Below are 23,963 nucleotides of genomic sequence, written 5' to 3'. Positions count from 1 at the left end.
TTATGGCAATAGAAATGTCTCCAGGCATTGCCACATGTCTCCTGGGGGAATCCCCCCCAGTTATGGCAATAAACATGTCTCCAGGCATTGCCACATGTCTCCTGGGAGGGATCCGCCCCCCCAGTTGAGTGATCTTGCCATTTGGGTGAGAAGTCATTGGACTCCTCTGTTGGCCCTTCTCCCTCAACGCTGGGTTATCCAGGATAATTTTTGTCATCTTCAGGAAGTGGTAGTCAGTGTCACATATGAGCACCTGCTGTATTCAGCAGGACTCTTATTTCAGCAGTGACAGAAACTCAGCTTAAACTGGCTTCAGTAAAAATATGCAGGTGACAGTCCTGAGTGGACAGGCTGTAGGCGCAGCTGGCCTTAAACTCCGGCCTGAGAACTCTGCACTCTTCAGCCCCAGCTTGGCCTTTTCTCCCTCTTGGCCTCCTTCTCAGCTAGACTATGGCCACACGGTGACAACAGAGACCTCTGACATGTTCAGGCCATGTTGCTCTTACTGCTGACAGTTCCCCAGAATCTGTCCTGAAAAGGACTGGCCTGGCCTGGCTTGGGTGCCACACCTATCCTGGATGAAGGACAGTGCCAGGATGACCCCCGGATTGATCAATTGTCTATCAGAATCATGTGGGATAGGGGCAGGGTGGTTCCCGAGAGACGGGAATGCAGGGAACAAAAGTACCAGAAGCCCGCATCCCAGTATGGACCATTTGACAGATGAGAGGAAACTGAGCCACAGGCACAGTTGGGTCTGATGGCATGTCCTCTTCTTGGAGACTCACCGATCTCTTCCATGTCTGTGGTTACTTCCACCTGCCTCTAGATTGTGTCCATCTCACCCTGAGCTGTCTGCTGAACTCAGTCCTGGGCTTCTGAGCACCTCCTGGCACCTCAGACCCAGTGTGGTTGGAAAAGTGGACTCTTATTGATGTCCCGTGATGCCCTTTTCTCCTGGTCTGGGTGCATGGCCTTGGCCTGCTCCAGCTGCCCAAACTGTGAGCATCATGGCTATTTCTAGCTCTTTCCTCTCTTTTACTCCTGTTCCCCAGGACCTAGAGGGGCTGCCCTAAACCTGTCCCCTCCTCCATGTCCTCCCCTAGCAGTCTGACCCTTCATCTACTCATCAAGCATGTGGGTCATTCTCTGTGGAAGAGCAGCTGCCCCTACACCTGGCTACTTCTGAGTAACAACCGGGAGTATTTCAAATCCCTCCCAGGCCCTGCCCCTGAACCTGTTGGATCAATGTTATGGATTGAATTGTGTACCCCCAAAATAGGTGTTGTAAATCCTGACCCCTATACCTGTGGTTATAATCCCTTTTGGGAATGGGTTTTCTTTGTTATGTAAATGAGGCAGTATTAGTATAGGAAGTGTCTTAAGTCAGTCTCTTTTGAGATATAAAAGGGCACAGATGGGGTAGGATAGATGCCACGCATGAAGAGAGAAACAGAAGCTGAAAAGAGATAAGGACCTTCCTCCAGAGCTGACAAAGAAAGCCTTCCCCTAGAGATGGCGCCCTGAATTCAGACTTCTAGCCCCCTGAACTATGTGGATTGACACAATGGCTGCAACAGTGGGGCTCAAACATAGTAATGACTGTGAGGATGGTGCAGGACCGTGCAGTGTTTTGTTCTGTTGTACGTAGGGTTGCTATGTGTCAGAACTGACTTGATGGCACCTAACAACAACAAGCCCCCTAAACAGTAAGAAAATAAATTTCTGTTTGTTAAAGCCACTCACTTGTGGTATTTCTGTTATAGCAGCACTAGATAACTAAGACAGTCTTTAGGAGTGGGCCCTGAATTTGTACTTTTGACAAGCTCCAGTGGTGATTCTTAGGTTGGCTGCTCTGGCGTTTGGGACTCACTGGCCCACGGGGAAGGAGCCCTGGTGGCACAGTGTTCAAGCACTTGGCTGCTAACTGAAAGGCTGGTGGTTCAAACCTACCAGCTATTTCGTGGGAGAAAGATGTGGCAGTCTGCTTCCATAAAGATTACAGTCTTGGAAACCCTATGGGGACAGTTCTCCTTTGTCCTACAAGGTTGCTATGAGTTGGAATTGACTCCATGGCAATGGGTTTGGTTTTTGGTTTTCGGCCCACAAGGGAAGGGCCAGGCCACACTGTGGCGTTCAGGCCTCTGGGCCAGGCCCCTGCCCACATCTTCTATCCTGCTTCCCATTACCCCTGCCTCTTCCTGCCCCAGTGGGTCCTTCCTCTGGCATCCCCAGATGCTTTTTGGGAGGTGGGCACCCCTCATGTTACTCCTCTTTACTCCGCCCTCAACCTCTACCCGTTGTTCCTCTCTAATATTTCACTCTTACGGCAAACGCCACCTCCTCTCTGAAGCCTTCTCTGATTGTTCTCCTTTCCCGAAAGGATAGTTTGTTTTGTAAATGAGCATTGTCAATTCCCCAGGGGTGCACTCTCCTAGGACGTTTACGGTGGGAGTCTTTTTGTTAAAATTTTACATGGTGAAAATAGACCTAACAAAATATATGCATCTCCACAGATTTCTCCATGTACAATTGAGTGACATTGATTACATTCTGCACGTTGTGCAACTATTCTCACCGTCCTTTTCCAGATCATTCACCACCATTAGCATACACTCGTTCCAGGGCGAGGTTCCTCTTGCAAAGTGGATTCTCCCTTCATCAGTTATCTAGCTTTTGGAAAAGAAGGTTTATATTTATGGATGGTGGAGTAGACCTCTGTTCAAAACTTACTAATGCAATAAAACAAATTTTAGAGCCTATATGTTTTCCCCCCAGGTATAGGTTTTTAATCAAATTCCTTAACTGTTTAACTTTTACTGTTACTTTCTGAAATTTTGAAAGTTATCATATATGCTCATTGTAGAAAACTTAGAGAATGCAGGTCCATATAAACAAAAAGGAGTCCCGGATGGGACATCAAGCCCTCGGCTGCTAACTGCAAGGTTGGCAGTTTGAGTCCACCCAGAGGCACCTCGGAAGAAAGGCCTGGTGATCTACTTCCGAAAAATCAGCCATTGAAAACCCTACGAAGCACAATTCTATTCTGACACACGTGGGGTTTTCATGATTTGGAATCAACTTGATAGCAACTGTTTTTTTTTAATAAAGGAAAAACCCACATATTAGTTTACTGCTGCTACCCAGAGCTGCAGCCACAGGTAAACTGTGTGTTGCCCAAGTACCCAAATGTTTACATTGGCCTAGAATTCGTACTGAATGTTCTGACGGGGCGGGGAGGGGGCACTCTAATGGCCTTGGAAATGGATGCTAGTTCAGCTCCTTTTTGAGCTGAACTTGAAGGTTATAAACCCTGAGCTCCTCTGCCTTACCTCAGTGATGACTGATTTGTGCCTTTACTAGGCATCTACTTTATGCCAAGGAGCCCTGGTGGCGCAGTGGTTAAGTGCTCGGCTGCTAACCAAAAGGTTAGTGGTTTGAACCCACCAACCACTCTGCAGGAGAAAGATGTGGCAATCTGCTTCTGTAAAGATTACAGCTTTGGAAACCCTATGGGCAATTCTACCCTGTCCTATAGGGTCACGATGAGTCAGAATTGATATGATAGCAATAGTTTTGGTTACTTTACGCAAGACACCACAAATGCTGGCAACTAGAGTTTTGCCTATTATTTAAAACATAATTTCCAAATATTTTTTGTCTAGTGTTCGGGAATATATTATAGGCACATGGAACAAAATTCAAAAGATGAATGAGAGTACCAGTGAAAAGAAAGGCTCCTTCTCACCCCATCCCCAGCTGCCCTGTGCCCTTGAACAACGGCCCAGCTGGGGCCAGTGTCTTGTTCTTTCAGATTGATTCTGTATACATAAAGCATGCATTCCTTTCCTGGATGTTGTCTTTAACACAAATAACTGTATCCACAGCACACCTGGTTTTGTACCTTGCATTTCCATGTAGTAGTGTCTTGGAGATCATTCCTTACAGATACTCGAGAATTTTCTTGTTCTTTTTTACTGCTGTGTCCTACTGCTTGGAGGAGTCCTGGTGGCACAGATATTTAAATGCCTAGTAGCTAACCGAAAAGTCAGTGGTTCAAACCTACCCAGTGGCTCCATGGGAGAAAGACTGGGCAGTAAGCTCCTGTAAAGATTACAGCCTAGAAAGCCCTATGGAGCAATTCTCCTCTGTCACATGGGGTCATTATGAGTCTGAATCGACTCCATGGCACTCAGCAACAACAGTACTCCTTGGGCTGTGTGTGCCATGTTTGCTAATGGTCCCTCTTTTTGAGGGGTAGGGGTTAGGTTGCAGCTAGTCTTCTGCTATCACAGACAGTGTGGTGATTAATATTCCTGAGCCTGAGACTTTTTTTTTTTTATTATTGTGCTTTAAGTGAAAGTTTACAATTCAGTTTAGTCTCTCATATAAAAATTTTTACACACATTGTTTTGTGATCCTGGCTGCTCTCCCTGTACTGTGACAGCACACTCTTCCTTCAACCCCGGATTTCCCGTGTCCATTCAGCCAAATCCTGACCCTCTCTGGCTTCTCATCTCGCCTCCGGACAGGAGCTGCCCATTTAGTCTCATGTATCTACTTGAGCTAAGAAGCACACTCTTCACGAGTATCATTTTATGTCCCGTAGTCCAGTCTAATCTTTGTCTGAAGAGTTGGCCTCGGGAATGGTTTTAGTTTTGGGCTAACAGAGAGTCTGGGGTCCATGTCTTCCAGGGTCACTCTAGAGCCTGAGACATTTGCACTTGTGTGTGTCTGTGGGGTGATGAAGTAGGATGGTGGAGTTGGGGTTTTTCAAGAGTCGCAGTTAATCACTTGACAACCACTTCTCTGGTTTCTTTTCCCCTCCTTGCCCCCTCCCCCCCTTCTCTTTCATGATTCAGTTTCTAAACTTTCTGGTTATGGCCGGATTTCAGGAACCCGCCCCTTGGGAAATCAAGGTTTTTGGTATCTTTGTTCTGCAGAAGTTCCAGATAAAGAAACGAGTCCAGACAGGTTTCCATTTTGTTTTCTCGAGCATAGGATTTCGCCACCCGAGGGAATGTGTTTTCCGCCTACACTTTCCTGGTTGCCCCATTACTGTGAGGCCCTGGAGGATGGAGACCAGGTGCCCCTTGTGGGTGCCTCCGAAGCCAGCTGTGTGTGGCAGTGGCTCCAGCACTGAGTGGGCGTGAGGAGAGCCAGCCCTGAGCCAGCTCCTGCCCCGCCTGGCCTTGTTCATCTGAATAATGAGTCTCCATAGCCCTGCCTCATGTAAGGTGTCCATGAGCAGTAATACACCTTAGCTCTTATCACCATCAAGGGCATTTAGGGAGCCTTTGTGGCCTGATGTGGATGGAGGGGCATGTGAGCCCTTCTTTTTGGCCAAACCAAAACAAAAAACAAAAAACAAACCCGTTGCCGTCGAGTTGATTCTGACTTGTAGTGACCCTATAGGACAGAGTAGAACTGCCCTATGGGGTTTCCAAAGAGTGGCTGGTGGATTCAAACTGCCGACCTTTTGGTTAGCAGCCGTAGCTCTTAACCACTATGCCACCAGGGTCAGAGCTCCCCATTTATGCTGCTCCTTGGAGCTCTGGGCTACAGAGAAAATAACCCACTTAAGATTTTCAGTCTAGCTGTTTCAAGCCTATGTTTTTTGCTGCTTTCTCTTGTTTTACCTGTTCCATCCATTCAAAGTTAGAGGTCTGTTTTAGGACTGGGGAGGGAGCGCTGTCTGGGGTGATGTGAAGGGCGGACTGAAGGGAAGTGACCGCAGTTGGCTTCTAAGGAGGTGCCAGCTGCACGCCGGCTAATCTGGATGCCGCGAGGATTAACTGGGGTGTGTAGGGGCGCCCTCCCCACTGGCGTGTCATGTGCACGCGTGTCTCTGCCTCCTCGGTGCCTTTCCTGCTGTGCACTCCACATTCTCAGTCAGGCTTCGTGGTGGGATTTCTCTCTCAGCTGTTAGGGATTTCCACACAGGAGGGGCAGGCGAAGAGCCACGCTTTGGGAGTGAGAACCCCCGGGCTCGAAGCCTAATCTGGTGAGCTGGGTGACCTTGGGCACGGTGCTTCTCACTGGAGTTCACTTCCATTCTCTCAGCTCTCAGCGGGGCCAGGAGGATGGGCGTGTGAGACAGGGCTCCAGGGTGCCCACAGTTGGGTGTGGCGCAGGCTCCTTGTGATGCTGTGTGTCCCAGCACTGTCTGCCCTTCAGTCTGGCCCAGGGCTACTGCTGAGTGTCAGCCTTTCCCTCATGAAGTCACAGAAGCATGTGGCTATTGGCCTCCTTTCCTTCCAGAATCGCAGAGAAGCTGAATGATGGCATGGAGCTGGGAAAGCATCACTTGCAGTGGTTTTCAACGGAGTTCTTCGGCGCCCAAGGTTCTGTCAGGCATCTTGGGGTGGGAGGTGAGGGGAAGGCCAGCTAGGCACTCCTGCAGTGTGACCCGGCCAGCTCTCTGTGACCCGTCTTACCATCTTATAGTGGCTTCCTCGGGAGAGTTTAGTAAAGGCCTGGCTCTCAGAACGCGCTCAGAGAACACTTGTTGAATGAGCTAATGAACGAAGAGAGGTTATGTGTGCAAAGCAGTTTGAAACCATAGCTCTCCAGGGTGTCCTTATGTGCACTGCAGGCCTCCTGGTGGATTCCAGAGTACCCGTGCAGGAACCTCCCCCATACTCCCCATGGCTTGCTCCATGACTGACCAGCTCTCCCTGTTGGAAAGCACTTTCTGCCTTTGAAGGTGGCTGTCATTCTCCAGTCACTCCTTCCCCTCACCCTCCATGTCCATCCTGTTTCCTTCACGAAGGGGCTCCCAACCCTTCACAATCCTGGCTGCCTTCCACGCCAGCTCGTGTGATCCTGGTACTGCCTAGACATTCCTGGTTCTTTTATTGCCTGTAAATTTAAAAATACACATATACGCTCATATAAAGACTGAACTCTTTGCCGTCGAGTTGATTCTGACTCATAGCAACCTTATAGGACAGAGTAGCCCTGCCCCATGGAGTTTCCAAGGAGCAGCTGGTGGACTCGAACTGCTGATCTTTTGGTTAGCAACCGAACTCTTAACCACTGCGCCACCAGGGCTACACACTCAGATAGTTAACACATTTTTATAGTTCATAATTAATTAGAAAATGTTTAAAAAGTTGCATGAATAATAAAGCACATCCCCACCTGCCCAGCTTCCTTGTCCCCCCTTACCGTCTCATCTTTGGTCTCGGGTAAATGTTGATTTGTAGGTCTCATTTAGATGATTGTTTAGAGGAGCACAGTACTCACAGGTGAGATTAATTTGTTTTATGAGCCGCTCTGTCTTTTGGCTGATAGGTGACCACCAGGTGTGGTTTGAGTTCCAAGTTTAAAGAGTATCCCAGGGTGATAGTTTTGGGGTTCGGTTCCTCTAGTCTCTACTGGTCCAGTAAGTCTGACCTTTTTAGGAATTTGAGTTTCATTCTCCATTTTTCTCCCATTCTGTCTGAGACCATCTATTGTGTCCCTGATCAGAATGGTTGGTAGTGGTAGCTGGGCACCATGTAGTTCTTCTGGTCTCAGGGTAGGTGAGGCTGTGGTTCATGTAGACTGTTAGTCCTATAGACTAGTTTCTTCTTTGAGTCTTTGGTTTCCTTCTTTCTCTTTTGATCCAGACACGTATAGACCAATAGTTGTATCTTAGATGGCCACTTGCAAGCTTTTAAGACCCCAGACGCTACTCCCTGAACTAGGATGTAGAACCTTATCTTTATGAACTATGTTATGCCAGTTGACCAAGTTGCCTCCCAAAACTATGGTCCTAAGCCCTCAAACCCAGTAACCCAATCCCATGAGGTGTTTGGTTATTTCTAGGGAGTATCCATAACTGTGCTCCTTGTGTGCTTTATTTTACATTTGAATATATATGCAGCACGCACAAACATGTACATACATTTGCTTATAGAAACACCTATATATGCACACCCATATATTCATATGTGCTTACCTATATGTATGTAAGCATGCATATCTACCTGTGTAACCACACACATATTTTTTGATTGTTATTACTGTTGCAAAATTGTATATGTTGTGGCTTTTATCAAAATCACCCCTTATTCTTGTGTACTTCTTACTGTCATCTTTTACCTCGGTCGTGTTATGCTGACTTCACCGTTCTTGATATTGCCTTACCCATCACCAAAACTAACAAGTGTCTACTGTCTAGAAAGTGATTCCCCCTCCCTTCTTCCCCTTGTTTTTAATATGAAGGGTTGCGCTCTGCGTACTGTTCTGCACCTTGCTTTTTCACGTATAATATCTTGGCACTCTTGCGCCCACCCACTCCACTTTTTTGCTTGTTTGAGAGCTGCATAGTGCTCCTCGGTCACAGCTCCTCTGTGGCTCTTCCGGAGGCCCTGCCTCTCTTCCCAGCTGAGTGCAGGCAGACACAGTGGTGGCACACCCATGGCGCTGTAGCTCCTGGGTCCTTCCACCCGGTAGCCCTGGAGTAAACAGCCAGTCAGAACCCTGGCTAGGGGACAGGCGAGCAGTAGCTCCAGGGTTGGACTGTGTGTGTGTAGGTGGGGGAGTGAGTGTTGTGGGTGAGGGAGGGCTTCCTGGAGGTCTGCCTGAGTGGAACCCTAAAGACTTGGATGGAAAGTATGTGGTACCTGCAGTCAGAAATGCTGGGTCGGGGAGGTGAGGGCAGAGGGTGGGACAGCAGCGTGCCTTTGTGCATAGATCCTGAAGCCTGAAGAAGCAGTGGCTGTGGAGTGGGTGAGAGGGAGTTGTTGTTAGCTGCTGTCAGGTTGGCTTTGACTCATAGTGACCCCACGTACAGTGGATCTGACCATCATCATGATCCTAGACTTTTCATTGGCCAATTTTTGGAATTAGAGTGCCCATCCTTTCTTCCTAGTCTGTTTTAGTCTAAAGGCTCTGCTGAAACATGTTCAGCATCATAGCAACATGCAGGCCTCCACTGACAGACAGGTGGTGGCTGTATATGAGGTGCATTGGCCAGAAATCGAACCCAGGTCTCTTGCATGGAAGGCGAGAATTCTACCACCCTACCACCGCTGCCTTGTGAGAAAGAGGGAGAGAGAGGTGGAGATTACAGTGTCCAGGCCTGGGGCTTATTGGGTAGGTGGGTGGGGTTGGTTTAACTAGGGGCCAAAGGATGAGTGCGGTGTCAGTGGCGGCCAGGTATGGCCATAGGATTGGAAAAGCAACTGGAGCAGGACTGGGAAGGGTTTGGGGCCAGGGAAGACCCTGGCTTCCTGCACAAGAGAGTGGCTGGGCTGGGCTGTGGCAGCATGTGGCATACATAGGGGGCAAGGCCAAGTGTTCTGGAGGAAATGGAGAGCCATGGAGGTGGTTGAGTTAAGAAGGGATGGCTAGGCCGTCAGGTCATGAATACAGTGGGCCGTGGGGGAGAGTCTTGGGGAATTCCAGGCTGGAGCTCCACCAATGAAGGCCTGGCCCCAGGATTAGAAAGGGAGAGGGCTGGCTGTAAGGAAAATGAGCAGACTTGGGGTCTCCGTAGGACCCCAGCCAAGTCCCTTATGGGAACCAACTGTCTCTTTTGCCAGAAAATGGCTTTCAGGGGTGCCTGGGAGTTCATACACCTTCCCCTTAAAAATGAGACCATTCTGGTGACTTTGGTATGAGAGGTGCAGCCACCAGCTCTCCTCATGGTCCTGCCTTCAGCTGACTACAGTGAATGTTCCAGAAAGAATGCTTTCTGCCCGCTGGAGTAACACTGCTTTTCTTTTTTTTCTCCACAGGAAGCGAGGGATAGAAGTCGTGCAGGTGAGTACAGACCACGTCATGACCCTTTTTCAGGTCAAGTGGCCTTTTAATGCCCAACTTTCCCTTTTTGCTTTAAGAATCTCGGTGCTTAGCCCCTTTTTCACATGCATCTTGTTTCCCTTGTGGAATTTGACATGATTCCTGCCCTGTTTGCTTGGATTGAAGAGTTACTGTGGTTTTGTCGGTGGAAGGAGCTCGCAGGGAAGAGAGGGGTTGATTTGGGTGAGTGCGTGGTGGGAGTGGGGTAGGGGGTGCTAAAGGTCACGGTGCTTTCCTGTGGTTAGCCACAGCCACTTGCCAGAGTCCACAAGGAAATTTCTGTTGGGTGCCATTTTAGAGGAAGTGCATTCACGTGCTCAGCAACAAATACACTACCTGGAACGGGGGGAAACTATCCCTCCCCCAATACCTGATTTCTGATCACACTCGGTGAGGCGTGAGCAGGGCACCGGTGGGCACCTGCTTCAGAATGTGAGAGGCAACCAGGGGAACGGTGGCTTTGTTTTATGTGACTTCCCGGGAGGATGGAGATTAAACCCTTTAGTCCACTTAGTCTGTGGGTGTAACAGGAGGCTGGAGCCATTGCTTTGGAGTACACCAGGCAGAGGAAGAGTTGTGAAATATTTCTTGATGTGTCTGCTGTTCACTTTTATGATGACTTGGGGGAGGCTGTGCGGGTGCAGGGCCAGCGTGAAGCCAAACTGGACGCGTTCCACCCAGGCATCTAAAAATAAAACCCACCACGACGTCTCTGTGCGCCTACTCCTGGCATCCCTGAGTGTTTGGGGAGCATTAAATTTCAAGACAGAGAGAAAGGCTCTTTGCAAAAATTGGAAGCCAGGCCACTTGGCAGGTTTGCTGAAGAGGCAGGCTTCTGTACGCCAGATCCCCAGGCCGGTGGGCACCTGGGTGCTGGGACTGGCATCTCATCAGAGTCCCTCAGTCCCAGTGTTAATGACTGAAGATGATGAAATGATCATACCACTAGCCACTACCTGGTGTTTGCCGTATCAGGCCCACTATTTTGTACAGCCATCTAGTGATGTGAGTGGTGTGATCATGCCCATTTAATAGATGAGGAAACTGAGGCTCACGATGTTGGGACACCTCCTGAGTCACTCAGATGGTAAGTGGTAGAGTTGGGATTTGACTGCACGTCTTGTCTGTCTCCAGAGCCCATGGTCTTTCTGACAAACGGCTCTCCTCTGCTTGTGAATAGACTGCTCTGTGGACTAAATGCTTTCGTGCCTATTATTACCTGGTATTTGGCTGCCACCTAAGAAAAGGATGTAGGAATCCAGGGTCAGGAATGTAAAATGCTACTAAGAGCCTAAACGCTTGCCCCAGTTGTGGTAGTTATTTCTCTTCCTGCTCTTTAGTGGTGATATTAGTAATAATCAGGGTTTAACATTTATCACGTGCTACATGGAGTCCCTGGGTGGCGTAAACGGTTGGTTAAGCACTTGACTGCTAGCCAGAAGATTGGCGGTTTGAACCCACCCAGAGGTGCCTCAGAAGATAGGCCTGGTTATCTACTCCTGAAAGGTCACAGCCTTGAAAACCCTATGGAGCAGTTCTACTCTGCACACACGGGGTCGCCATGGGTCAGAGTCGATGGCAGCTAACGACAGTAATGGGAATCTTGGAGTCCCTGGGTAGCACAAACGGTTAAGTGCTCAGCTGCATATTGAAAGCTGGAGGTTTGAGTCCACCCAGAGGTGCCTTGGAAGAAAGGCGTGATGATCTACTTCTGAAAAAATCAGCCATTGAAAACCCTATGGGGCACAGTTCTACTCTGTACACATGGGGTCGCCATGAGTCAGAATAGGCTTGACGGCAACAATGGTGAACCAGGCATGGATGCCCTTTACTTTAAAGAAGCATTTGCATTTAACCTTTCCAAAGTGAGAACCAAAAAACCTGTTGCTGTCAAGTCAGTTCCAACTCATAGTGACTGTACTGGACAGAGTAGAACTGCCCCATAGGGCTTCCAAAGAGCAGCTGGTGGATTTGAACTGCCGACCCTTGGGTTAGCAGCTGATCTAATGACTACATCACCAGGGCTCCTCCAAGGTGAGAGGGGACTATAATTAACAGAGGAAATGTTGCCAGTCTCCAACTTCCTCAGGCTCGTTCCCACAGCTGTGGTTGCTTGGGAACGAGCTGTAAACTTTCCTTCCCAGCTGCCCCTCTCACAGCGTCCTTCCTCCCATCCCTACAGAGGCAGTACACATAGGGTCAGGAGCAAGACCACCTGGGTTCAGTCACTGGCTGTGTGACCTTGGCCAGTTGCCTGCCCACTCTGTGCCTCAGTTTCCGCACCTGTAAAACTGGATGATAGTGGTGCCTGTCTCTGGGGATTGTTGAACAGACTAGTTAATTCAGGTAAAGTGCTTGGCGCAGTGCCTGGCACATGGGAAGCTGGTTACTTCCAGGAGAAGCAGGCACTCTCACGACCCACAGCCAGACCGGAGCAGTGGTGCCTGACACCAAGCATAGAACCCTCTGGGCGCCAAGTAAAGTGCCCTGTCTTTCTAATCCTTGGGCATGTCAAGTTTTTCCAATTTTCCACTTGCAACAAAATTGAAAGAGGACCCGATGCAGTGGTCAGCTGATAGAGCATTAAAGCTGTTTTTTGATAATAGAGAACTGTGATTCTTGGCATTGAGTTCTAAAGGAATTCAAAGAATGTGCTATAGTAAATCTCTCCAGGCTATCTTTTTTATCTCTTTGAATAAGTGGTTTCAGTATTCCTATCTATAACAATTGAAAGATAGAAATAGACTTGATACTAAACTTCTTATTCTAGAAATAGGTAATATTTTTCTGTGGATACATGACATAATTTTTTTTTAAAATTCCCATTTATCTCTCCAGAGGTGTATTTCTAATAAGGTTTTGTTTTTTATTTTTATTATTTTTACAAATTTGTAATGTATTTCCGTTGTATTGATCAGTTGTGTATTAATAGTAATCATAATGATAATTCAGTGCAGAAGAGAAACTAACAATTAGAGCTTTATAGTGACATGAAATTAAAAAAAATTTAAAGCGTCTATATACAGTTGTAGCCCTGGTGGCACAGTGGTTAAGAGCTGTGGCTGCTAATCAAAAGTTTGGCAGTTCGAATCCACCAGCCATTCCTTGGAAACCCTATGGTGCAGTTCTGTTCTGTCCTATGGAGTCGTTATAAGTTGGAGTTGACTCGACGGCAGCGGGTTTGATTTTTTTTATATACAGTTGTTTAGTTTTGCCTAACAGCTTAATAGGATGATCAGTAAAACTCTTTCAAACATAAAACACAAACATCCCTGAGGGAAGTAGGTTGGAAATCCGAGTTCCAGGAGGAAAAGGGAACGTTGTTACATTTCCAACTGTTAAAGAAGAGCTTGATTATGTAATTTTAAAATAGATGATGTTGAATCTCAAATTGCTGTGGTATTTAGATTCCATTGGATCCATTTAAAAGACAAAGACTAACAGTTTTATTTTAAAATGTTAATATTTATGTTATGTTGGAAATTACATCCTCTGCAACTATTTAGACTTATGATGAGAAATTTTAGATGTCAGCTTAAAAAGTGCAAATGGATACACGGTTCTAAAGATTTATTTTGGGGGGGCACGTGAGTGAAGAGTTTCAAAGGCCACTGCTTTAGAGCATGGCCTTGTTTACTTCTAGTGCCTGTGGCAGGTACCCCCTCAGAGAGGACAGAAATCAGATCTGGCTCACAGGTGCGGAGGAGATCCTGGTGGGTCTGGCCTGTCTGACTCCAGGCCTGTGCATCCACTGAGACCCAGGAAGGCCTGCGGAATTTTCCTTGGCAATGGGCCTGTCTTGCCACTGATGGGCCTCCCTTAAGCATAGTCTGTTAGGCCAAGTGATGATTTAAAAAAAAAAAAAAAAAACTTGGCCACCTGCCCAGTGCTGATCATGTAGTATAGAAAAGCCACAGGTGAGCCAGAATCCAGGACACCCAAGAGGAATGGAGGTCTTGGTTTTGTGTAGGGCTTGGGCTTGAGGACAAGGAGCAAAGTCTAATAAAGGTTGTGTCCTGTAGGGCTACTCATTGTGAAGGTGATGGTCCGCAGGTACCTGCCATGTTGGTGATAGTCACAGGTACCAAGCATGATGGTGGTGGTCTGCAGGTAGCCGGCGTGATGGTGGTGGTCTGCAGGTAGCCGGCGTGATGGTGGTGGTCTGCAGGTACCTGCCATAACGTTGGTAGTCATAGATACTTGTCACGATGGTGATGGTCTGCAGGTATTCATGATGATGGTGATGGTCACCTGTACCTGTCGTGCCCGTGATGGTAACAGGTAACGTGTTGTGACAGTGATGGTTGCAGGTATCTGTCTGCCCGTTTCCTCCTCTGTAGTACTGTAAGGAGAATGCTGAGTGCACAGGCCTGCCTGATCCCACCATTTCAGTTGTTGAAAGTTGGCCTTGCTCATCGGTGACAGGAGAGCCCCACATAGGTGGAGTGGTTTGGATAGGGCAGGCCGGTCAGCACACCTCTCCTGGGCACCTGCTGTGCCCAACCTGGTAAGTCAAGAAGGCTTCCTGGAGGAGGTGGGGTGAGCCTGGCTAGTGGCCATGAGCCTCATGTCCTCACGGGGAGCCTGCTGAGGCAAGGGCCACGCCCACAGCCCCGACCAGGCCTTCTTCTCCTCCTAAAACAACCCGGTGTGAGCAGAGCTCACCTTGGCCTAGTTTTCCTTTGCTGGGAGAAATCAGTGGCCCGGGGGGCCCCTTCTGAGGGCCAAGCACAAGGCCTGCATCTCCGAGAGCATTTTCCACTCCGATTTCCTCTGTTGGGAAAGTTTGGGGGGGACGCCTGTAAGGTTCCCGCCCACGGACTCCATCGCCACTTTGTAGGGCAGCTCTGAATTGAAGGAGGAAGACCCTGATAGCAGCCCTCACTCTATCTGGCCCCAGCCTGGCACCCCCTAGGAAAATGTGCTCCACACATCCTCCATGCCCTCTGGGCCACCTTTTACCAGTTGTCTTAAAAGAGCCAAGGAGAAGGAGGTGACTGGTAGCACAGGAGAGGTTGGGGTTTTATTTTAAAACACATGCAAGCAAGCTGTAAGTGTGCGAAATATAGTAGCTGATTATAGATTCCCTGTCCTCCTTCCAGATTCCTTGAGAATTCAGACATTACGAAACCCAGGCTCTGAGCAGCCTCTGTTTTTCAAGGGCGAGGAAGTAAATAAGTCCCCCAGCTTGCAGGGTGGAAGGCAGGCCACAGTCCTCTCTGACACGGGGAGTTTCTCCAGTCGTTGCTTGCTTGAGATGCGAGAGTTCCTTTGTGTATATATTTCCCTCTTTCTGAAAAACCATTCAAGGAGGGGAACTGGGTAACAGACTGTCAAGCAGAAGAAGACTGAGAAACAGACAGACACACACATGCAATGCAGCGAAAAGGCCATGGTGCCTGGGGGCTGATGTAGAACTGAGTGCTGGGCATATGGGTTGCTGGGGCCACGGTGATATCTGCCTGGAGCGTGTGGGCAGGCCCAGTGGGCAGGGAAGGCTTGCGGTAGGGGCCTGTGTGGATGTGCGGTGGGGCATGGAAGGGATGGTGGGCAGGTGATGGGGAAGGCCTTATTAGGAAGGTGATACCTCTTGATATGGAATAAGCTGGGCATAGGAACTGGTGGGAGGAGGGCTGTTATTGATGGCTCAGTGGTGTTCTTGCCTTCTACGTGGGAGACCCGGCCCTGTTCCCGGCCAGTGCACCTCATGCACAGCCACCACCTGTCTGTTAGTTATGGCTTGCATGTTGCTATGATGCTGAACAGATTTCACTGGACCTTCCAGACTAAGACAGATTAGGAAGAAAGGCCTGGTGATCTACTTCTGAAAATCAGCCTATGAAAACTCTATGGATCACAACAGTCTGATCCTCAGCCAGTCATGGAGATGGTACAGGACCAGGCCGGGTTTCATTCCATTGTGGGGGCTCCATGAGTCAGGTGTCGGTGGGTAGGTGAGGTCTTAGGATGGCATAGCAGGCAGAGAGCATAGCCTGCACCAGGCACGGAGGCTCAGAAAGAGGTCTCCTGACTGCGAGTGGCTGGACAGGCTGCAGCCTTGGTCATGAGGGGCTTGGCTGGAGAGGGTGGCACGGCCGGATCACAGAGGGCCTGGGGAGCTGTTCCTGCGGGCTCTAGAGGGTGAGTGGCAGGGGGTGGGTGCATTGATGAGCTTCCCTGTGGGAGAGGTGCAGGCTCTGATTGCAGGCGCTAGGGGAAGACCCCACTGGGAGGACATGTGGAGGGTGATTGGACAAGGCTGCATGGTGAGAGGGAAGAGCTAGGCCTTCTGTTAGAACGCTGAGGCTGTGGCCTAGTGAGGGGTGGTGCCACCTGGCTGGAATGAACACAGTCATGCAGGACCCGAGGCGGGGGGTAGAGGGGGGAGAATTTGCAGATGGCAGAGCCTGGTAATTGGGTGGATGTGGGGTGAGGGAGAGGGAGGTACGCCTGGAGTTAGCCAGTCTACAAGGTAGATGACACCGTCTTCACAAGCCTGCCCTGCCCTCACTTCCTGACACCCTCAGGTTTGGTAATTTGCTAAAAGGACTCCCTGAAAGCTGTTATACTCACAGTTACCGTTTATTGCAGGGAAAGGACACAGGTTAAAATCAGCCAAAGGGCAGAGTCTGGGAGGGTTCCAGATGCAAAGCTTCTGTTGTCCTCTCCTCTCCCCGTGGAGTCAGGACATTACCTCCCAAAACTGACATGTGACAACGCGCGCTGAGCACTGCCCACAGTAAGCTTCGGTGTCCACAGTTTTTATTGGAGCTCCATCATGTGGTAGGACTCTCTGGGTGGCGCAAACTGTTCAGCGCTTGGCTGCTGACTGAAAGATCGGTGATGGGAATCTGCCCAGAGGTGCTTGGAAGAGAGGCCTGGTGATCTGCTTCCAAAAGGTCATAGTCATTGAAACCCCTTTTGAATGCAGTTTTACTCTGAGACACATGGGGTCGCCATGGGTCAGGATCCACACAGCAGCAGCTGCTGGTGGTGGTGGATTACAGGTGAATGATTGATTGATTGTCCACTGGTTGAACTCAGTCTCCAGGTTGACTGATAACATGGGACCCAAAGCCCCACCATAAATCACATGGCTGGTCCTTTTGGTGTAGCTTGTCCCCACCCTAAAACTATCCAGTGTGTCCAGCCATCCCCTACCCCCAGACAAAGACACTCCTGCCAGGTGTGACAGATTACCCAAGGTGTCTGTCTCCAGATTGTATCCTTATTTCTCGCTGGGGCACTCAGGCCCGGGGGGTGCAGGGGGGGAGGGACGGAGGGTGACTTCAGCTTCCTCTGACAGCTGGGTTGAGTGTAGGCAACAGAGAAGTGTGTTCAATAGCTGCTTTCCCAATTCAGAGCCAGAGAAAGAGTGGTGTGATGGAATATTATGCTTCTCTCCAAAGACTGTAGAAAAATGTATTCATTATTTGTTGTTGTTAGGTGCCATTGAGTTGGTTACGACTCATAGTAAGACACCATGTAGAACAGAATGGCCTAGTCCTGTGCCATCCTTATGTCAAAAAGCTGAACGCACAGAGAAACACCATATATTAGTGTAACAATGTATTTATTGGGAGTAGATAGGATCCAAATCAGGCAGCATCGAAACTGAAAGTATTCAGAAAGGTGCTCCATAGAGGGGACAGTGAAAGCGGGTTTTATAGGTCTTTGTTATGTTAATTTCCCAGAAGTTACATCAAGGCACAACGCAGGGTTTCAGGGTCCCTCAGTTACAGAAAGAGAATCACGAAGGAAATGTCATACATCTAAAACACAGCCTCTAGTCAAACCCTCACAAAAAATCCTCATAACTGGACCAATAAGCAACATCATAATAAATGGAGAAAAGATAAGTTCTCAAGGATTTCATTTTACTTGGACCCACAATCCATGCCTATGGAAGCAGCAGTGAAGAAATCAGACGATGTATTGCATTGGGCAAATCTGTTGCAAAACACCTCTTTAAAGTGTTGAAAAGCAAAGATACCGCTTTAAGGACTAAGGTACACCTGACCCAAGCCATGGTATTTTTAGTTGCCTCATATGCATGTGAAAGCTGGACAGTGAATAAGGAGGACCGAAGAAGTATTGATGCCTTTGAATTACAGTGTTGGCAAAGAATATTGAATATACCATGGACTGCCAGAAGAAGGAACAAATCTATCTTGGAAAAAGTACAGCCAGAATGTTCCTTGGAAGCAAGGATGGTGAGACTTCGTCTTACATACTTTGGACACATCATCAGGAGGGTCTACTCGCTGGAGAAGGACATCATGCTTGGTAAAGTAGAGGGTCAGTGAAAAAGAAGACCCTCAAGGAGATGGTTTGACATAAGGCTGTAACAGTGAGCTCAAACTTAGCAACAGTTGTGAGGATGGCGCAGGACTGGGCAGTGTTTCGTTCTTTTGTACACATGGTCACTATGAGTTGGAGCCGACTCGACGGCACCTTAAAACAGTCAGGCCCTGGAGTTCCTGCCTCTTGAAGCTGGTGGCACATAGATAATTTTCCAAAAGACCCCAAGGCCTAAGGCCAAACAATCTCCACTAAGCTGCTTACTAGGCTATTGTTTGACCTGAAGGTTACTCCAGGGAACCAGTCTCTTCAGAGTTCAAAAGCATACCTAAGGGCAGATGGCCTAGTTGGGTAACCCCAATTCCAATAACCCAGAAATCTGGATTCCAGAAGCATCAAAATGATGTTGTCACCCACAGTAGTCCATATGTTTGAGCCCATTGTTGCAGCCACTGTGTCAGTCCATCTTGTCAAGGGTCTTCCCTAAATTCATTATTTAGGTGATACATTTACATGATTCAAAAATTGTTTAAAAGTATGCAGTTAGGTCTCCTTAGGTGTCAGGTGATTAACCCACCTGGGTTCCCTTGGCCACTGTGCTCTCTCTCGTTGCCCTGGCTGGCCTTAATGCCCCACTCTTTTTCCAGGTAATTAGGCACAGGTAGGGTTGGAACCACCACTTTTTTGTCAGTTTGTCATACTGTGGTAGCTTGCGTGTTGCTATGATGCTGGAAGCTATGCCGTCAGTATTTCAAATACCATCAGGGTCACCCATGTTAGATAGGTTTCAGCAGAGCTTCCAAACTAAGATGGTCTAGGAAGAAAGGCCTGGCAGTCTACTTCCAAAGGTTAACCAGTGAAAACGCTGTGGATCACAACAGAATATTGTCTGATAATAGTGCTGAAAGATGAGCCCCTTAGGTTGGAAGCCACTCAAAATACACAGTGGCCACCACAATGGACTTGAGCATACCAATAATCGTGAAGATGGTCCGGGACTGGGCAGTGTTTCGTTCTGTTGTACATGGAGTTGTCATGTGTTGGAGCCTACTCGGTGGCAACTAACAACAACAACAAGGGTTGTAAACCTGTGAACATCCTTCCTTCCATCTGTCCCTCTGTCGGGTCTTTTGGATCCAAGTGCAAGCACTTTTAGGAATAACGATGGCCTTGGTCTTCTTGGGGTACTGACATCCTGGGAGCTGGAAGGGCCCATGATATACATCCTGGCTACCCCCTCATTGAATGGGAACTGAGGAAACCAAGTTTCCAAGAAGCTCGGTGGCTTTGAAGGCTACTGAGTGTGATTCCAACCCTGACCTCGCTGCAGACCCCAGCATCTCATGGACTGCCATGGAGTTGGGTAGTTAGGCTCTGCACAGAAGGTTTCCACCTGGTCATTGGGGTCTATACTGGGATGGCAGTTGTTCTTGGTGGGACTTGACCTTCCCCGTGGAGTCCCTGAGGTGGTCTGGGTTTGAGTTTCTGTTCTGTTTACTGGCTGTGCATGACCTCATTTTCTTCATCTTTGAAACGGGATGGCATTTACTTCACAGGACATAAAGCTTCTAGTAGGTGTTTAAGGAAAAAAAACAAAAAACATTGCTATCGAGTTGATTCCAACTCATTGTGACCCTGTATATAGGACAGAGTGGAACTGCCCCACAGGGTTTCCAAGCTGTAAATCTTTGCAGAAGCAGACTGCCACATCTTTCTCCCGTGGAGCGACTGGTTTGAACTGCTGACCTTTTGGTTAGCAGCTGAGTGCTTTAACCACTTCGCCACCAGGGCTTCTTTGCTTAAGGAATATTAGTTTAGTTTTTCTCATCCTACGTTATGAACAATGGTGGCTTAAGAAGGGAAAAGTAACAGCTCCAGCTGCTTAGAAAAATACATCTCCATGTAAAGAATGTGGTCTTTTCAATTCAGAGGAAAGTGTGACTTTTGAGTATCTAACTATGGTGGATTTTAGCATATCAATTTCTTTTTTTATTTATCTTTTTTTAATTGTGCTTTAGATGAAGGTTTACAGAGCAAATTAGTTTCAATTCCTGTTTTAAAAGCTAGATTTTGCATTGTCCTAATTTGAAACACAGATATTTATATTTCTTGTTTTTAAAATACCGACTTTATTTTCATTTTCAATCATTTAGAATATATACTTAATGAATGCAGTTAGATAAGTTTATGTATAAGGATGATCATCATAGTTTTTTTTTTTATAATAATGACTCACAGGAGAGTAGTTTTATATATATATATATCAGAGTCTGCTCATATCTTTTGTTTTTTTTGTAGCCAGTGAAAAAAGATGACATTTGAAAGACAACGTGGGAAAGTGGTCACGAGATGTGAATGGTTTCAGTTTCTGTCAGTTTTATTTTTATTCTTTGAGCTTTTCAGGCTTGCTGTTACAAATAGAAACCGTTTGCATTGTTGGGTGCAGCCCTGTGTGGCATCGGAGAACTGCTCGGCTCAGTTCTGGGGCAGCTCTGCCCTGGCCTTTGACCCGCTGAATCAGCTTGAGCAAGTCACTTAAAAAGAAAAAAAAAGGTTCCCACTTCCCCTCTCAGGAAAACAAAACTCCTGCCAAGGAAGCTGGGTGCCTCCAGGGTGCCAGGCACATCCCTCCAGGCAAGTTTCCAGAACCCCAGCCTTATCCTGGTTCTCCTGGCGTCTGCACCCATTCCATGCTGAGTTGGGACCAGATCTTCCTGGTACCCTGGACCCTTCGTTGGCCTTCCAGAAAATTCAGAGGCCTCATTGGAGTGTGCCAAGGAAGCACTTAAAAGCAAAGGAAAGAGATGGAAGGAGGACCGGGGGGGAATCGGAAGGGATGAAGAGGGCAGCTGAAAAAGCCAGAAGCAAAGGTTCCACGTTGAAGGTAACTGCCCACCTAAAGTTGTTCTGGAGTGAAGTTGTCCAGAGCTTTGCTACTCAAAGCGTGGCCCGCGAACCCTCAGCATCATGCCACCTGGGAACTTGTTAGAATGCCCAGCCCAGAGCTGCTGCTTCCGGACCCCCAGCTGATCCATGTGCACATTATGGGTGGACACTGGGCTTCTCAACAGCTGGTGTCCATTTGGGTTGGGGGAGGGGACCTCCTGGGGGTGAGTGCAGGTCCAGGGGCTGAGACTCTGAATGGAAGGGTCTGCAGTCGTTACAGAGCAGGAATGGAGACATGCGTTTGTCTTCAGCTCAGTGGCAAAGACCATGAAGCATTCTTAAACCTTTGGGTTGTATAACAAGCTGGCATCTCCCTCTCCACGCCCCCCGCCCCCCGCTGTATTTCTATTTATGCTGTTAGACCTGCTCACGTCATCTTACCTCTGACACCCTCCCTATTCCCCAGCAGCCTCCCTCTCCCTCTCCCTGGCTGGAGCTGCTTGTTCACACAGCCTCCTCGTGTGAATCCTCGTCTCAGAGGGGTGCAGGTCTGGCCTCCGGGCCTGCTCCGTGTGCTTATTGGGTGAGAGAATTAAGGACTGATTTGCTGTTACACACAAAACAGAGCTGGCCTTGAGGGTCTGTGTTTGTTAAAAATAACTTGATTATTCTGTCTCTGATTAAGTAATACATGCTTGCTGTTGAAGTCTTGGGAAATAAAAACAAGCCTAAAAATGAAAATGTGGAGAAAATCATTAAAACAATTTTTTGGATGAGTTTTCCTCTCATCTTTTCTCATATTTTTACATTAAATGTTATTTGTCACATACTGTGCATATCCATGTTGGGCCTTTCTGTGACCACAGTTCTGCACCCTGTGTTTGGGGGCGACATGACGGCCATTTGCTTGTGCCATTTGAACATCTTTGAAATGACCATCTCCGCGGTCGTACCGATTTTCCATCACCTGTGGGCCCAGGCATCCAGAACCATCTCTATGCTCCAGAGTCTCCAGTTCTAGTCATTTCTGGGTTTTGCTGTTACTGTGCTGCCATGGATGTCTTTGAACCCAAATCTTTGTTCTCATCACTGACGATTTCTTTGGGATGATTTCTGGAAGTGAACTTACTGAATTAAAGACATCGGGATTATACAGTGTGGAGCCAGCTGGTTTGTAGACCATGTGCATTTCTGTACTCCTGCACGCAGTGTGTATGGGGTGCATCTCAGTGATTCAGTTATTTTCCACCACCCCCGGCTGTGTTTGCCTCTGTGCTAGAAGCGGGGAGTGGGGGCCCCAGAGGTACACAAGGTAGCATAGAATGGCAGCTAACACTTCCGTGAGGATGGTTGTGTGGCCACCATCACACCACACTGCCTCACGGTAATCATGGCTCACAATGATTGAGTGTGAGCTTTGTGCTGCCACTATCATAAGTATTTTATCATAGTATATTATTCTCATAACAACCCTGTTAGGTATATACTATCCCCATCCCTGTTTTATGATGAGGAAACTAAAAGAAAGGTTAAGTAACTTGCCCAAGGTTACACAGTTATTCACTGAAGGAGTTAGGATTTGAGCTGAGGCCATTTGGTTCCAGAGGGCTGATTTATTATTATTTTTTTGACGTTCTATTAAGGGACAAAAAATCATGTCACATACCAAATTAAAGAGAGTAATAAGTACCTGGGTGGTGCAAACGGTTAATGTGCTCAGCTGCTAATCAAAAGGTTGGAGGCGGAGTCTACTCATAGTTACCTCTGAAGAAAGGCCTGGTGATCTACTGGAAAATCAGCCATTGAAAACCCTGTGGAGCACAGTTCTACTGTGACACACATGGGGTCCTCATGAGTCAGGGTTGACTTGATGGCAACTGGTTTTACTGGTTTATACTATTGTTGTTGGGTGCTGTCGAGTCGATTTCGGCTCATAGCGACTCCATGTGACAGAGTAGAACTGCCCTATAAGGTTTTCTTGGCTATAATCTTTACAGAAGCAGATCACCAGGTCTTTCTCCCACAGAGCTGCTGGGTAGATTTGAACTGCCAACCTTTTACTTAGCAGCTGAGCACTTAATTGTTTGTGCCACCAGGGCACCTTGGTTAATACTATATAATATATATGGTGTACGATATATAGATATATAATAGTATGTAAGTCTCTCAGCTGGCTGCTTACCAGTGCATGACTAGTGCCATTTAATAGCTAGCCCTCTTCCCCTGGATTGTTATAAGGTGGATCTCACTGTTACATCATTTCATCTGTAAATGTTTCAGTATGTGTTTCTGAAAGATGAGGACTAACCCATGAACTTAACTTCTGGGTGGGCAGTTTGGAGGTGGGTGCACAGCCAGGTGCTGGGATCTGACCCCCTGGTCTGCCACCCCCCGCACTGTGGTGGTTTCCTGCCTCTGGGACCTGAGTGAAGGATGACACTGGGCAAGTTCTTGAGGTTCCGTCTGTTGCCCTGGGCTCTGAGCCTCTAGGGTGGCTGTTAAAAACCCAGTGCATGTAACACAGTTTATAAAGACATGTTCTGCATTCTACCTTGGTGAGTAGCATCTGGGGTCTTAAAAGCCTGTGAGAAGCCATCTAAGATATTCGGGAGCGGGGGAGAATGAAGAGAACAGGTTACAAGGAAAAGATTAGTCCGAAGGACTGATGGACCACAGCTACCAAGGCCTCCACCGGACTGAGTCCAGTACAGCTGGATGGTGTCCGGCTACCACCACTGACTGCCCTGACCAGGTTCACAGCAGAGGGTTCTGGACAGAGCTGGAGAAGGATGTAGAACAAAATTCTAACTCACAAAAAAAAGACCAGATTTACTGGCCTAAAGGAGACTGGAGAAACTCCGAGAGTATGGCCCCCAGACACCCTTTTAGCTCAGTGGTGAAGGCATCTCCCGAGGTTCACCGTTCAGCCGGGGAGTAGACAGCGCCATAAAACCAGATGGGACTAATGAGGCACAGCAGTCCAG

At 48.0% G+C, this 23,963-nt stretch overlaps 1 protein-coding gene across 1 annotated transcript in view; it reads left to right on the top strand.

The window, feature by feature from the left end:
* The window catches only part of ITPK1 (inositol-tetrakisphosphate 1-kinase), a 185,330-nt gene that overhangs the window by 38,738 nt on the left and 122,629 nt on the right, over positions 1-23,963 (top strand). Inside the window, exon 2 of the mRNA XM_004376682.2 lies at positions 9,729-9,753. Coding sequence (XP_004376739.1) covers positions 9,729-9,753 — 25 coding nt within the window. The remainder of the gene's footprint in view (positions 1-9,728; positions 9,754-23,963) is intronic.

The sequence above is a fragment of the Trichechus manatus genome, unplaced genomic scaffold, assembly GCF_000243295.1.
Source record: "Trichechus manatus latirostris isolate Lorelei unplaced genomic scaffold, TriManLat1.0 scaffold00045, whole genome shotgun sequence".
Lineage (NCBI taxonomy): Eukaryota > Metazoa > Chordata > Mammalia > Sirenia > Trichechidae > Trichechus > Trichechus manatus.
Note: the sequence above shows the minus strand (reverse complement) of the source record. Positions and strands in the feature narration are given on the sequence as shown.